We start from the raw sequence: 14667 nt of genomic DNA on the forward strand, positions 1-14667 counted from the left end.
CAGTATTTTGGTTGCAGGTAAAGCAAATCGTATAGTTACACTTGACAGTTGAAAAAAAACAACACTGACATGTTAAACCCGCTACTCCTTCTTGTTCTACGTCCATTTCTAACGGCAATTGGTCCATGGTGGCGTAATGCTGCCTCGCGCTGGTCAGTTTTGGTACTACAATTTACATGGAAAAGCCTGATGAGAAATTCACTGTTTCAATGGCATAACTCAAAACGTCCCTTTTTATTGTCCACGTCCTGATTATTTGAAGTACATTGAATTACAAGTACAGAAGTACATTAGTTGATTGGTTCCTATAGAGGAGAAGAAAAAAATAAATCGGCAAGGGATAAAATAGTTTAAATGTATAGGTAACACCGTAAAAACTGTTTTTTTGTGTTGGTTTATGTGAAATACTGGTTACGTCTTCCTGACATCGCTGCTTGAGTCCCACCTGTCGAACCGCAACTCATCTTGGATCCATCTCCAATAATAATAATAATAATAATAATAAATTTCATTTCTAAGCGCCTTTCAAAACTCTCAAGGTTACTTTACAGTCACAGGATCAGATTTTCTGTGGGTGAGCAGCGGCAGCCACACGCGCCAGCGTTCACTAAACCCGGAAGTAACTCAAATACATTGAAAGCTAGCGAACTAGCTAATGGATAACTAATACCTAGCTAGCTAGCTAGCCTACATATAGATTATAAATAGCAAATATACAGCGAATTAGATAGATAGCCAGCCAGCGAGCTAATAGTTAAGTAGGTAGCCAGCCAGATAGCTCAAGTGAGCAACATAATGTAAAAATATTAATAATACATTACCAGGAAATAGCCCGATAATGGCGCCTTTTTTGTCAAAGGAATGTCTATTTCCTTTTTTTAATTAATTCCTCAGACAATACAAACATTAACATCTAACATGCGGGATTTTCCATCTCTCAAAAATAGCCTGTTTGTAATTATATATTAAAAAAAAAGTCCACCGCAATTTATTTTCTTTCTTTGAAGATTTCATTGACTCATTTTTCAGTCATCATAGGACCCCCAATATCAAAACAGTTAATCTTCATCCGCCATCTTAGTGAGGAAGTGGTCTGTTTACACATAAATGAGCAAACTGGATTTATTTTCTGTCTCTGTTTCTTCAATCTGTATGTCTTATACTAATAAAACGTGTAGAAACAAATAAGAATGCTCATCGTTTATCCAGAAGTAATAAACAAGCTTTCACTTATTCCCCGAATGCATCATGGAGTAAAAGTAACGCACACAGGAAGTGCCCGCGAGGCCCCCCGTTGAAACTGGAAGACACGAAACTCCCCCCTTTTCCACACACGCTTGTGAACGCGCCGCCGCCATGGATTTATCTTTGGCTCTTCGCCTGCTGGTGTCCATGTTGCCTTTAAGTCCTTTATCAGGTGTCAGCTGCGGCTTCCGTGTCACCCAAGTCATGTCGGTTTCCGTTCACACTTTGCTTTTAAAGTGTTGGCGCTGAGGCCAAGAGAAGCGTCCGTGACGCTTTCGGGCGAGCGTTCAAAAAGTCATCATTATATCATACATTTCATTTATAAGCGCCTTTCAAAACTCTCAAGGTCACTTTACAGTCAGAGGATACGTTTTTTTTTTCTGTGGGTGAGCAGCGGCAGGCACTCAACCTGGAACAGCTAAAATAGATAGCTAGCTAACTGATAGCTAACTGATAGCTAACTGATAGATAGATAGATAGATAGATAGATAGATAGATAGATAGATAGATAGATAGATAGATAGATAGATAGATAGATAGATAGATAGATAGATAGATAGATAGATAGATAGATAGATAGATCAAATTACTTAATGCATGGTGAGAAAAGTCCCACGGTCGAGCTGTGGGAAGAAAACAACATAAAAGGAGAAGTAAGTGGCCGACTGAAATGTAATGTTGTCTTGTCTGCGTTATTGCATTTAGCGGCTGGTCAGTTGGCAGTGTGGGAACGTCACAACAGAGTTCCGACACCTCTGCGCTCTCACAGATTCTTAATAGGGACATGAGAGAAGATGGAAAGTCATGCTAGCAGTGGCGGATTGTCAAGGCCTGCAAAGCCTTCTCTGCTGGCCTAAAAAAAAATCTGAATCACAACCACAGCTTCCTTTCATGACGTTTCCCCTGTTGCGCTGCTTCCATATGTGTGTTTTCGTATTCAAGCATTTAACCAATCACATTTCAGTCATCATTTGTTACCAGGGTCGGAAATCGACCTGAACGCCTTCACAATCCGTTCTGCAGGCCTTGTCGCATCAAATGTGTTGATCAAATTGGACCCTCTAGTACAGTACGGGTTGTGTCGTAAATCACACCGCACTTTTTTACAGCGGCAGCTGTGGACTGAATCAGACATAGCACTACTGAAGGCCTAGGAGTGACGTGCACAGCCCGCCACTATATAATAATAATAATAATAATAATAATAATAATAATAATAATAATACATTTCATTTATAAGCGCCTTTCAAAACTCTCAAGGACACTTTACAGTCACTGGATTTTTTTTTTGTGTCGGTGAGCAGCGGCAGCCAATCGCACCAACGTTCACTCTACCCGGAAGTAACACAGCAGCAAAGTTATGAAAGGAAAGAAAGAAGTAGAAAAACAAAATACAGGAGCTTCTGGAAAGGCATCCACTCTCGCGCCGTCATCTTGAAGTCAAAAAACCAAAACAACTAAATAACAAATAATATCACAACACAATTGTACAGTACTATAGGTATAAGTGTTGTCACGCAGTAGATTGCTGTGTGAGTGTGTGACATGCTGAGTGGCCAAAATTGTAATACACGTTGCCGGCTGCTTGCGTGTTGCGGTGCCAGGCGTGGAAATATCAAGCATCTAACAGTTTGTCGGTGACAAACGTGTTCAACGTAAATTGCATAACGTGCCAGATCAAATTGCAAAGGACCCGTTTCAAGTAAACAACGCACATACATCATCTTGATTCGGACCGGGAATCTTGATCTGGGGTTGGAATTTTCTCCCTCCCTTTGATGCTTCTCCAAGGGGAACTATTTATACAGTACAGTCACCACTTGTTGTCTGGAAAGTGCGAGGCCGGCGTTGCTCTGTAGGCCTTCACTGCACACTCGCATGTAAACACGGCGGCGCTGAGAATGCTGCCCTTCTTATCAACAGGAACCTAAAGTTCCTCCAGTGGAAATGTCTTTGTTCCTCGTTCGGCTTGCCACACAATGAACGCGACTCTCTGGAGTCGTCTGAAGGCAGAGCGCCGCGAGACTTTGCTCATTCCGCGCATAGCGCAGTCAAGGCGCTGACCTTGGTGAGAACACAAACATGTACGCTCATTGTGGTACGTAACATCTGTAACGACGACGGGCCTGCAAAATTATCGGGAATACGGTGGACGAGGAGATTAATTAATTCGCTGACAGGCATTTTTGTCATCGTCACTCGAATTGCAGTACCCACAGAATATTGAGTTTTAGGACTCCTGTATTTCCACATTTAATGCAGCGTAAGAAACCTTTATACCACGGGTGTCAAAGTCAAGGCCCGGGGGCCAAATCTGGCCCGCCATATCATTTTATTTGGCCCGCAAAAGCAAATCAAGCATGTCAATGCCATGATGCTTGCTAAAGTCTGAACCAAAATGTTAAATTGCCCCATGTGAAACACAATAACAGTCATTATTCTTGACTTCAAATTTGAAAACTAGGAATTCATTAATTTGTTCGCTCTCTATTAATATGTAGAGGAGATTAAACATTCTAATGGTTTCCCCAAATTCATCACGGCCCTCGAGAGGAAACGGTAACTACAACGTGGCCCGCGGCAAAAAAAGACTTCGACACCCCTGCCTTAGACGCGCTTCTTTCATCAGAAAAAAAAAGTTAATTCCTAAATTATATGGATCTGGAGTTATATGAGCTTGAAATGGGGGCGGCTGTCCAAAATACAATGCAATACATACATATTGGTTTATATAGTGCTTTAGCAACAGCTGAAGCTAGAACAAAGCGCTAACATGGAAGAAAAGAGAAATGCTACCCCCTTGTGGAACGTCAAAAACATTGCCAGAGGTCTGGCCAGCGCTTTATCGGCACCCCAGTAATAAAAAACAAAACCCGAACAAAAAAAATGGCGCTCTACATCATATTTTCAATTCCCGAATAAATTCGGTAATGGCAGTGTAAAATTTTCTATTTATTATTTATTATTTTTTATTATTAGCTAGCTAGCTACCTTATTTAAGTTACTTCCAGGTTGAGTGAACGCTGGCGCGTGTGGCCGCCGCTGCTCACCCACAGAAAAAAAAATATCCTATGACTGTAAAGTGACCTTGAGCGATTTGAAAGGCGCTGATAAATGAAATGAATTATTATTATTATTATTATTACAGTAAAGTCTCGTTATATCGATATCGGATATATCGATAGTCCCGGTTATATCGATACTATTTCTATGCACGCACGGAGAAAATTACATGCAAACAGGGTCGGATATATCGATAGTCCCGGTTATATCGATATTTTTTCGGACTCCCTTGAATATCGATATAACGAGACTTTACTGTATTATTATTATTATTATTATTATTATTATTATTATTATTATTATTATCATCATCATCATCAGAAGAAAGGAGCGTCAGCGCAGAGCGCCGATGCGTATGTGGAACTGTTGCGGCTTGGAATTGAAGCAGATTTATGTGGAACAGGAGATGTGAGACAATGTCTTTTCGTCAATGGATGCTACAGCTGCGCGTTTGCTTTCAACATTTAGCTTGTAGTCGACGTGCACATTCCACCATAATGTCCCTGATCCACTGGTGGAAAGACGCTTTGATCCTCTCATCTTTCATCTAGAACTGCTTCATGTCATCACAAAGAGGGTACAGCAAGTCCTGAAGAATGAATGTCTCTCTGTGTTTTTGTTTTGTCATATTGTCTCTATGCTGTCTTATTATTTGTTATTTATTTTTTTTTGTTATTTTGACTTCAAGACGGCGCCGCGAGAGTGGCTGCCTTTCCAGCAGCTCATGTATTTTGTTTTTCTACTTTCATTCCTTTCATCACTTTGCTGCTGTGAAATGTAAATTTCTCCACTGTGAGACTAATAAAGGCATATCCAATCCAATCCAATCCAATCATCGTCATTATCATTACAATACAGTGGCGGGCTGTGTCACTCCTAGGCCTTCAGTAGTGCTATGTCTGAATCAGTCCACAGCTGCCACTGTGAAAAAGTGTGGTGTGATTTACAACACGTTACGTACTGTACTAGAGGGTTCATTATTATTATTATTATTATTATAAGTACCTACTGTGAACCATTAAAATGTCATGATCCAAAAGTATCGAATCACCACCCGACAAAGCAACTTTTACACTTCCTGAAACTCCAAATATGAAGATGTTTACCAGCCCTACGGCTTTTCTTCTAAGCCCCTTCAACATGGAACCTATTCAATTATTTAATTTCATTACATCGGCGTGTAAAGGCAAAGCGTCACCGTCCGAATACCCGCGAGTTAAACATATTATCAGCAACAAGACACGCAAACACGGACGCACATGAGACCCACATGCAAACAAAAACCATGGAAACCCTACCCCCCCCCCCCCCCTATAATGACTAGCCTCATGGCATCAGTCAGCCTGAACCTCCGTGCCTTCATCATGATATCTTTAACCACATTACCCCCCTTCGACCCTCCACCCGCCACCCGTCTCGAGTCTAGATCCAATTTCCCTGTCAGACAACGTTGCAGTGCGACGAGGACATAAATACAAAGTGTTTTCGACTCGAAATCGTCAGCGCTTCCCTGGCCGGATGGGAACAGGAAGTTAGTCGGACGGTTGGATTTAGGAGCGGGGTTGCATCTAATCTTATCAAGCTTTTATTGTGTATTTAGTAGTTTTATGGTTTACGGTTTGACAAGGTGCACCCGTATTTATTCGAGTATAACGCGCACCCCTAATTAAAAAAAAAAAAAAAAAATCGGTATAAAGTTTTGTTTCATTTTTTCTCGGCTCAGACCAAGCATTGTGATAAAAATCATTTATTGACAATGTAAACACTGAATCGCAACTCTAGAAATTGATAATTGCGCAAAACAGCACTGTTAAACTCCCTTCAGTGTGGGCGAGGTGAGGAAAGGAAATGAAGCTTAGCTAAAGAAATGCTAATCGACAATAAAAAAAAAAAGGTATGCACGTGATCCGGGTCTTTCCGAGAATCGAAACTGAAGGGCGAGAATAGCCATGGAAATGCTGCCCCCTCCTGGGAAAGAATAAAGCATTAAATATATATGATCATGTTTTCCCAGGCCTCGTTTATAACGCGCACCCAAACTTTGAGTTCTTATTTAGGTAGAAAATGCTGCGCGTTATACTCGAATAAATATGGTAATCATGGAGAAGACAACATGATACAGTAGGCAGCGGTAAGATGATTCCCAATTGAATAGCGGAAGCTCTAGAATAGAGCTTTGTGGTGCTCCATGTGATGAGACGTCGCTCAGAAATGGAACGCAGTGATGGTGAAATGAACAAAGCAGAGAAAGCAATGGTTACAATTGACTTTTGTGGACTTTTAATGAATACACAGCTAGCTATCTAGTTGGCTAGCTATTAGCTATCTATTGGCTTGCTAGCTAGCTTTCTATCTATTTGAGTTACTTTTTCACAGAAAATCTTATCCTGTGACTGTAAAGTGACCTTGAAAGTTTTGAAAGGCGCTTATAAATGAAATGTATTATTATTATTATTATTATTATTATTATTATTATTATTATTATTATTATTAATCCTGTCAAGTATCAAATTGGGCCAAATGATAAAAGGATCAAATTGATCGTCGTGGGCTGATATATCTCCGGCCGGATTTTATACCTGTAATGATTCAACGTAATGGGCCAAGAGACAGAAAGGATTTGATGTTGTTATTAAACACCTACAAAAATGATGCAATTAAAATAGCAAACTGATTCATACGCTCCGCTAACCACATTTACCTTAAATTGAGGGTAAAAGTACTTCCTGAGGACATAGCTGCCCCCCCCCCCCCCACCCGCCCCCACAATCCTTTTGTGCAATGCGTCCTGTCAATCAGCGAATCTGCGGTAAACATGAGTGTGGCATATTTTGGTGATTAAAAGTGAAACCATATTGTAATTGCACACGTAGCACAACATATTTCTGTGACATGTCCCGACCGACACAGGAATGTTTGCGATGTTGCAAAATCATTCCTCTTTTATATCATAATTCGCCACGAAGCGGGTGAGTCAATGCTTTTTTTTTTCAAGCAATGGGTGAGGCGAGTGTGGGAGGCTGTTTTTATTTTTTTTTTACAACGTAGGCAGGCATGATGGATGTGTACGGATAAAAATGGGTAAAAATGAAGCGGAGGGGCAGTTTCTGAGAAGGAATGAACATTTCATTTGTGATTAAATGAGCAGATTTTTATACCTCATTCACTGTTGGACATCCCAAGCAGAAAACACAAGACATTATTATTTTTTGTTGTGAAAATGTGAATGTTGATGTTAAAATTTGTGAAAATGAATCATATTAGTTTCTTTATATAGTAATAGTATTTTACAAATGGCCCGCTCTGTTATTACATGTTTATCCAGTTTATCTTGTAAAATTGTTTAAAAAGTGCTTTTAAAAAGTTTTTGGGAACGGATTAAAAATGTTTACATTAATTATCATGGAAAGTGCTGTTTTGGTTTCTGAACACATCAGTTTTCAAATAGGTTTTTGGAACGGATTATGGTCGAAAACTGAGGTATCGCTGTATATAATTCACTGTCAGACGTCCCAAGCAAAAAAACACAATACATTATTTTTTTTCTGAAAATGTTAATGTTGATGTGAAAATAAAACATATGTTTCTTTTTATAGGATTTTACAAATGCCGTGCTCTATTATTACATGTTTATCCAGTTTATCTTGTAAAATAGTTAAAAGGACTTTACAGAAGTTGTTTGGAACAGATTAAAAACGTTTACATTGATTATAATGGAAAGTGCTGTTTCAGTTTTCGAACACGTCGGTTTTCGAATAGGTTTTTGGAACGGATTATGGTCGAAAACTGAGGTATCACTGTATATAATTCACTGTCAGACGTCCCAAGCAGAAAACACAATAGCAATAATGCAATGGAGGTAACAACGAAAAATGTATTTTCTTTCAGTGTCCACTTAATGGCCAGAAATTAAAGCAGAAATATTGCTTCCAATAGCTTTTAAAATCATGCGGATGATACTTATGGGAAGAGTGAGTGGGGCGTTGCCACGGCAACCGTGGATCACCCGCTTTCGGGGACTATAATGATACTCGGTCAAGTCGGAATGGGATATGTATGTTAACATACATATGTTAAGGAATGATAAGTTGGAGTGTTCTATTAAATGTTTTATGGAATGTGGGAGGAAAACCGGAGTACCTGGAGAAAACCCACGTGGGCACATGAAGAACATGCAAACTTCACACGGGAAAGCCGGGATCGAACCTCGCGCTGCTGCAACGTGAAGTCAACCAGTTGCCCACCGTGCCACCTAAAATTGTTTAGTCTGCAGAAAAACGTTATAAAAGTGGCTTTAACAACAGTGCATGAAAAGATTGGAAACGTTTGGACAAAATGTACATAGTCAAACCTCAGTTTTCGAACGTCTTGGTTCTTGTACAATTGAGTTTTAAACCAAAAATGTCGGTTTTTTTATGCCCTGGTATACAAACGACTACAGTCCGCTTCCTTATCCGTCACATCCTCGTGTTGTTCTAATGTTAAAATTGGTGCAAATAAAACATATTACACTTTCTTTTTATAGTATTTTACAAATTACCTGCTCTATTATTACATATTTATCCAATTTATCTTGTAAAATAGTTAAAAAGTGCTTGAAAAAGAATGTTTGGAACGGATTAAAAATGGTTACATTGATTATAATGGAAAGTGCTGTTTTGGTTTTCAAAGAAATCCGTTTTTGAACCGGTTTCTGGAACGGATTATGGTCGAAAACCGAGTTATCACTGTATAATATATAAAAAACGAAAAAATCTTCCATTTTTACACCAGGAGTGATGCCATTTTAATTATTTATTTTTGCTGTGTCCCATTAACAGAAAGCAACGATGGTATGAACCTTTTTTTTAACTAAGTTGGTAACTGAAACAAACACATTTGCAAAGATAGCATAATGCAAACATTGTTCCCTTCATTAAAGCCTTGAAACCAAAACATGATTATTCTTCCACATTTGACCTATCCAAACTGTTTTTTTAACCCCCCCCCATCCCCCTATTTGTTTCTTTCGCCTTCTTCCTTTTCAATTCTGTCATAACATTAGACAGAACTCCCATTAACGAAAAACGAGACCATGAAAGCGCTTTACAAAGGCGAATAAAACACGCCATCATACAGCACACAAAATGTTTCAAAGAGTTACTTATGAAAACAAAACAAAAATACATAAAATGATGACAACTGATTATACATCACTCAATACATTAAGGCACCTGAAACAAACGAAAAAAAAGGTTTTGTAATGGGCTTAGAAACGGTTCGTGTAGCGCCTGTAAACCATTTTTAAGGCTGCCATGTTGGGTCAAATCATAACAGAAAAAACATATGGAAAAAAAGACAATAAAATAATCAGTTTTAAACGTTAAATTGGAATAAATTAACATGAGTCATTCGACCAAGCAAAATACAGCACAGGATGGGACATTCCGAGATGACAAAACTGCAACGATTTGGCCTGACATTCAATAATTATTCGCCGCGTTTCAGCGCAAAAAAAAACAAAAAAGGATCGAGCACTTTTAAATTAAAAAAAAAGTAAAAATCCAGAGGAAAAGGTCACGTCAAAAGCAAAAGTTCCCTGCAACAATCCTTTTTTAAATTTTTCTTTTTTTTTTTTTACACCCCTTCAAAAAGTCCTTCATCACTGGTACCTCGTTGTTAAAGGTGTTTGACTCTGAATATGACATCTTATAAAACCTGCCGATTTGGACTGGCATAAATAAAAGGAATGGCGTTGTAAAAAAAAAACAAAAAAGCGACAAAATTATTAAAAATAATATTAACAATAATAATAATAATAAAAATGTGTGTCTTATCTTAACTTACTTCAAATATACACAGCGACTTTTTTTTCTTTTTTCTTTTTTTTAGTATTTACATAATATGTACAGAGTTAGCATTTCTATTTGGATCATTGAATGGCGTTGCTGATGAAAAGGGAACTATTTCGCCGCAACACGCGTCGACTTTTTTTTTGTTTGACGTTAAAAAAAAAAAAAAAAAAAAGAAAGGTCAAACTGGGGCAGCGTGACCCGAGAAGTCCCGCCCCGGTTAGGAGCGAGCTCGCAGAAAGGCACTTGCTACCAACTCACCAATACTGCAAAAGAAATCCTCAAATGAAAATAAAATAAAATAAAATAAAATAAAATAAAATAAAATAAAATAAAATAAAGTCTCGTTATATCGATATCCAAGGGAGTCCGAAAAAATATAGATATAACCGGGACTATCGATATATCCGATATCGATATAACGAGACTTTACTGTAAAATAAAATAAAATAAAATAAAATAAAAAAATACATAATAGTAAAATAAAATAAAGCAAAATAAAATACAGTAAAATTAAAAAAACTTCAATTAAAGCAAAATAAAAAAAAATCAAAATAAAACAAAACAAAAATAAACTAAAATTAAATAAAATATAAAATAAAACATAAAATAATAAAACAAAACAACAAAATATAAAATAAAATAAAACAAAATATAATATAATATAAAATAAAACAAAACAACAAAACAAAATATAATATAAAATAAAATATAGTGAAATTAAAAAAAAATGGCATTAAAACAAAATAAAATAAAACAAAATGTAATATAAAAGAAAACAAAATAAAAAAAAACACAACAAAATATAATGTAATATAAAATAAAATACAGTAAAATAAAAAAAAATAACAACAACAAAAAAAATATATATATAAAACTAAACAAAATAAAACAAAATATAAAATAAACAAAACAAAAACAATAAATAAAATAAAATAAGAGCTTTCAGCCAAGACAATTGAGAAACAAACAAAATTAGTCAAGGCCACATTGTAGGCACTGGGGTTTCTGTACCCCCCCCCCAAAAAAAAAAAAAGGCTGGCGTGTGATGGCCCTTAGGGATGTTCTACAGTAGAACCGAAAAGGTTGTTACGGCCCAATTCTTTGAAATTTACACCCCCCCTCCCCGTCCCCTGCACGCCATGGACGCCTACGTCTGTAAAAATAAGCAAATTACACAGACCCCTCCCTCCTTCCCTTGAATTTTCTGTATTTCTTAAACTGTATTTTTTCTTCTTTAATCAACAGAAAGTGCAGCAGGTTTCTATCACCTCCTGAAAACGCATCCATTTTTCACTACGGCAGATCATAAAGAACAAAAAAAAATAATCAAAAACGGCTGACAAATATATATATAATATATACGATCGCAAAAGCAAATGATGGCTTATTGAAATAAAAAGCCGTTTTTTTCCTCTTCCTAAAGGTAGTCAGTCCCCCCTAAAAAACTGAAATAAAAAAAGGGGACGTTAGCAGAGGGGGGGGGGGTGCGCTGCCTCCTCGCCACGTCGCAGCATCTCGCTTCCCCCTCAAGCAAGTCTTTGATTGAAATGTCTTATACACAATGATCTCGGACGTCTTTCTGGCCCGTCGTGACGGCGCTGACGTTTTTCCAGCGGTTGTCTTTGGGACTGTAGCCTGGGGTCCGGTGAGGCGCCTTCAGGGGCGGACTTGAAGTGCGCGTGGTGCAGACGACCACTCCGCCCGACGACACCGCGCCCTTTGAGTACTTATAAACCGGGTGTTTTCCCGCCTGCGCCCGGCAAAGCTCTTCCTCCAGCTCCAGCTCGCCTTCCGTCTCCTCGTCGCCGTCCTCTTCGTCCCTTGTCCGATAGGACGAAGGCGCCATGAGCTTTTTGCGCTCCTGCTCGGCCTCCCGGTTGCTTTCTTTCAGCTGCTGCTGTTGCTGCTGCTGCTGCTGCTGCTGACGTCCCGTCACCAGCCGGAGTGGATTCCAATGGTTGTTGACGCTGTCGTCGGACGCTACGTTCCTTTCGCGCTCTTTTCTCCGTTTGCGCGTCCACCAGACGGAGACGACGATGCAGAAGAGGCAGAGTAAACCGAAGAGGACGCAGAGGACGGGGACCAGGTAATCTGAAGGACGGACCACGGATGTTTTAGAATCGCCAGGACTGTGTCTCGGTCAAAAAACATGTCGCCGGGTACTCACCCGAAGAACGGGATGTGACCTGCGTTTCTACTTTGACCTCGATGACGGCCAACATGATGCTGCTGTTGTTCCTCTTGGACAAGGCGCTCACGACGGTGTTGGCCGTCTCCTGTATCAGGCTGTTATCTGCCAGATCTTCGGGTTGGAAGGACTACGAAAAAAAGAAGGAATATTTTGTGAGTCCCCCCCCCAAAAACTGCAGTTACAACATTCAATTTTGGTCCACCATTTTCAGACGAATAAGCTCCTGTTTGCGACGCCATTTTGAGCTCACTTGACTTAAAATGGCCGTTTATCCATAAGTGATTGTCTTTAAAGAGCTTGCTTTTCAATAAGGGAGCGTAGAATATCGTTAATGTAATGAAAGCGACATTTGAACTGCCAAATTTTCTGGTGTATAAGCCGCACTCCAATAAATGGTGTATTTTCAAACAATTTCCATATATAAGGCGCACCAATGTATAAGCCGCACTATAATAAATGGTGTGCTTTCAAACTGTTTCCATATATAAGACGCACCGGCGTATAAGGCGCATCGGAGTATAAGCCAATGAATGGTGTATTTTCAAACTTTTTCCATATATACGCCGATGTATACGCATCGGAGTATAAGGCGCACCACAATAAACTGCATTTTCAAACTTTTTCCATATAAAAGGCGCACCGGAGTATAAGCCGCACTCCAATGAATGGTGTATTTTCGAACTTTTTCCACACATAAGGCGCACCGGAGTATAAGCCGCACTTCAATTGTGTATTTTCAAAACCTTTTTCCATATACAAGGTGCACCAGTGTATAAGGCGCACCGGAGTATAAGCCGCACTCCAATAAATGGTGTATTTTCAAACAATTTCCATATATAAGGCGCACCAATGTATAAGCCGCACTACAATCAATATATGGTGTGCTTTCAAACTGTTTCCATATATAAGACGCACCGGCGTATAAGGCGCATCGGAGTATAAGCCAATGAATGGTGTATTTTCAAACTTTTTCCATATATACGCCAATGTATACGCACCGGAGTATAAGGCGCACCAGTGTATAAGGTGCATCGGTGTATAAGGCGCACCACAATAAACTCTGCATTTTCACACTTTTTCCATACATAAGGGGCACCAGAGTATAAGCCGCACTTCAATTGTGTATTTTCAAAACCTTTTTCCATATACAAGGTGCACCAGTGTATAAGGCGCACCGGAGTATAAGGCGCACCAGTGTATAAGGCGCACCACAATAAACTCTGCATTTTCACACTTTTTCCATACATAAGGGGCACCGGAGTATAAGCCGCACTCCAATAAATAGTGTATTTTCAAACTTTTTTCATATATAAGGCGCACCTTTCAACGAATGAAAGATGTTATCCAAAAATAATATCTAAATCTATAAAGTTTTTTCAAACCACAAGCACCACATTATACGGTGCTGCAGTAGAAGCTGGGGGTACGCGATACCTCTTCTACTAAGGAAAATGGAGTCGTGGTGGCTGACAGGAGTTGCGAGACCCGTTGTGGCTCAATATGACTTCACAGAAAAGTCACATAAGGCGCAGGCTCATCATCTTTTGAAGAAAATCAAGGCTTTTGGGTGCGCCTTATACGGTGGAAAATACGTGACTTGCAAGCATAGAATTGGTATTTTGACTAGGGTAGTGAATGAAGTGCTGTATTCGCAAGTGAAAATGCCAACTTTTTTTCCAATCTTGTTATTTCTTCCCTCTTGTGTGTTTTAAATGTATTTTTTTTATCGTCTACAGTCCAGTAGACATGCTGAAAATTTGGTTTGAGAGATACAGCGTTATAATTAATAATAAAAAAAAACACCTTATATGATGATGAGTGATTAGGATTCATTGACTTACAATGGCCACTTCCACGGCGTCCTGAGTGGAGTGGGACAAGTCACAAAGCAGGACGAGGGTGTGGTCTTTCGCCAAAGTTCGGGTGGCAGGAAGATACCTCAGCTCAAAGCAGATGTTCTCCACCGTGGTTCCCTGAGAGCAAAGAAATAAATCGTATGAAAAAATACGCAATTTTCAGACATGAAAATGAAACTCACCGGTGGGACTTTGCCTTTGTTAAAAACCAACGTGATGCGGCCGCAGTTGTTATCCAGATGGCCGCCGTTTGGTTGACATTTGGTGCTTTTCTGCGTGAGGGCTTGAGAACAAACCCCCCACTGATGACAAGGAGGTGAAAAACACGTGAGGTATCTGTGTGCTTCACATTCACGTCCGGCGGGGCATGATTGACTTCCGGGATCCTGGCCCGAAACCGGCAGGCGGCACGGACGTCGACCACACTGAACCTACGGTCCCCAAAAACAAAAAGCGCGGAGGACATTTTGGGTCAAAT

At 39.3% G+C, this 14667-nt stretch overlaps 1 protein-coding gene across 2 annotated transcripts in view; it reads right to left on the reverse strand.

Annotated features, from left to right (window-relative positions):
* Window positions 1–11280: 11280 nt before the first annotated feature.
* The window catches only part of jag2b (jagged canonical Notch ligand 2b), a 56745-nt gene continuing 53358 nt past the window's right edge, over window positions 11281–14667 (reverse strand). For both annotated transcript variants that reach the window (XM_089022191.1, XM_089022190.1), the window contains 4 exons: window positions 14372–14620; window positions 14175–14306; window positions 12310–12460; window positions 11281–12233 (listed from right to left, as the gene is read on the reverse strand). In XM_089022191.1, the coding sequence (XP_088878317.1) occupies window positions 11695–12233; window positions 12310–12460; window positions 14175–14306; window positions 14372–14620 (1071 nt within the window). In that variant the 3' untranslated portion in view covers window positions 11281–11694. The remainder of the gene's footprint in view (window positions 12234–12309; window positions 12461–14174; window positions 14307–14371; window positions 14621–14667) is intronic.

Source organism: Hippocampus bargibanti, linkage group LG19 (genome assembly GCF_051943395.1).
Source record: "Hippocampus bargibanti isolate YZ-2025 linkage group LG19, ASM5194339v1, whole genome shotgun sequence".
Taxonomy (NCBI): Eukaryota; Metazoa; Chordata; class Actinopteri; order Syngnathiformes; family Syngnathidae; genus Hippocampus; species Hippocampus bargibanti.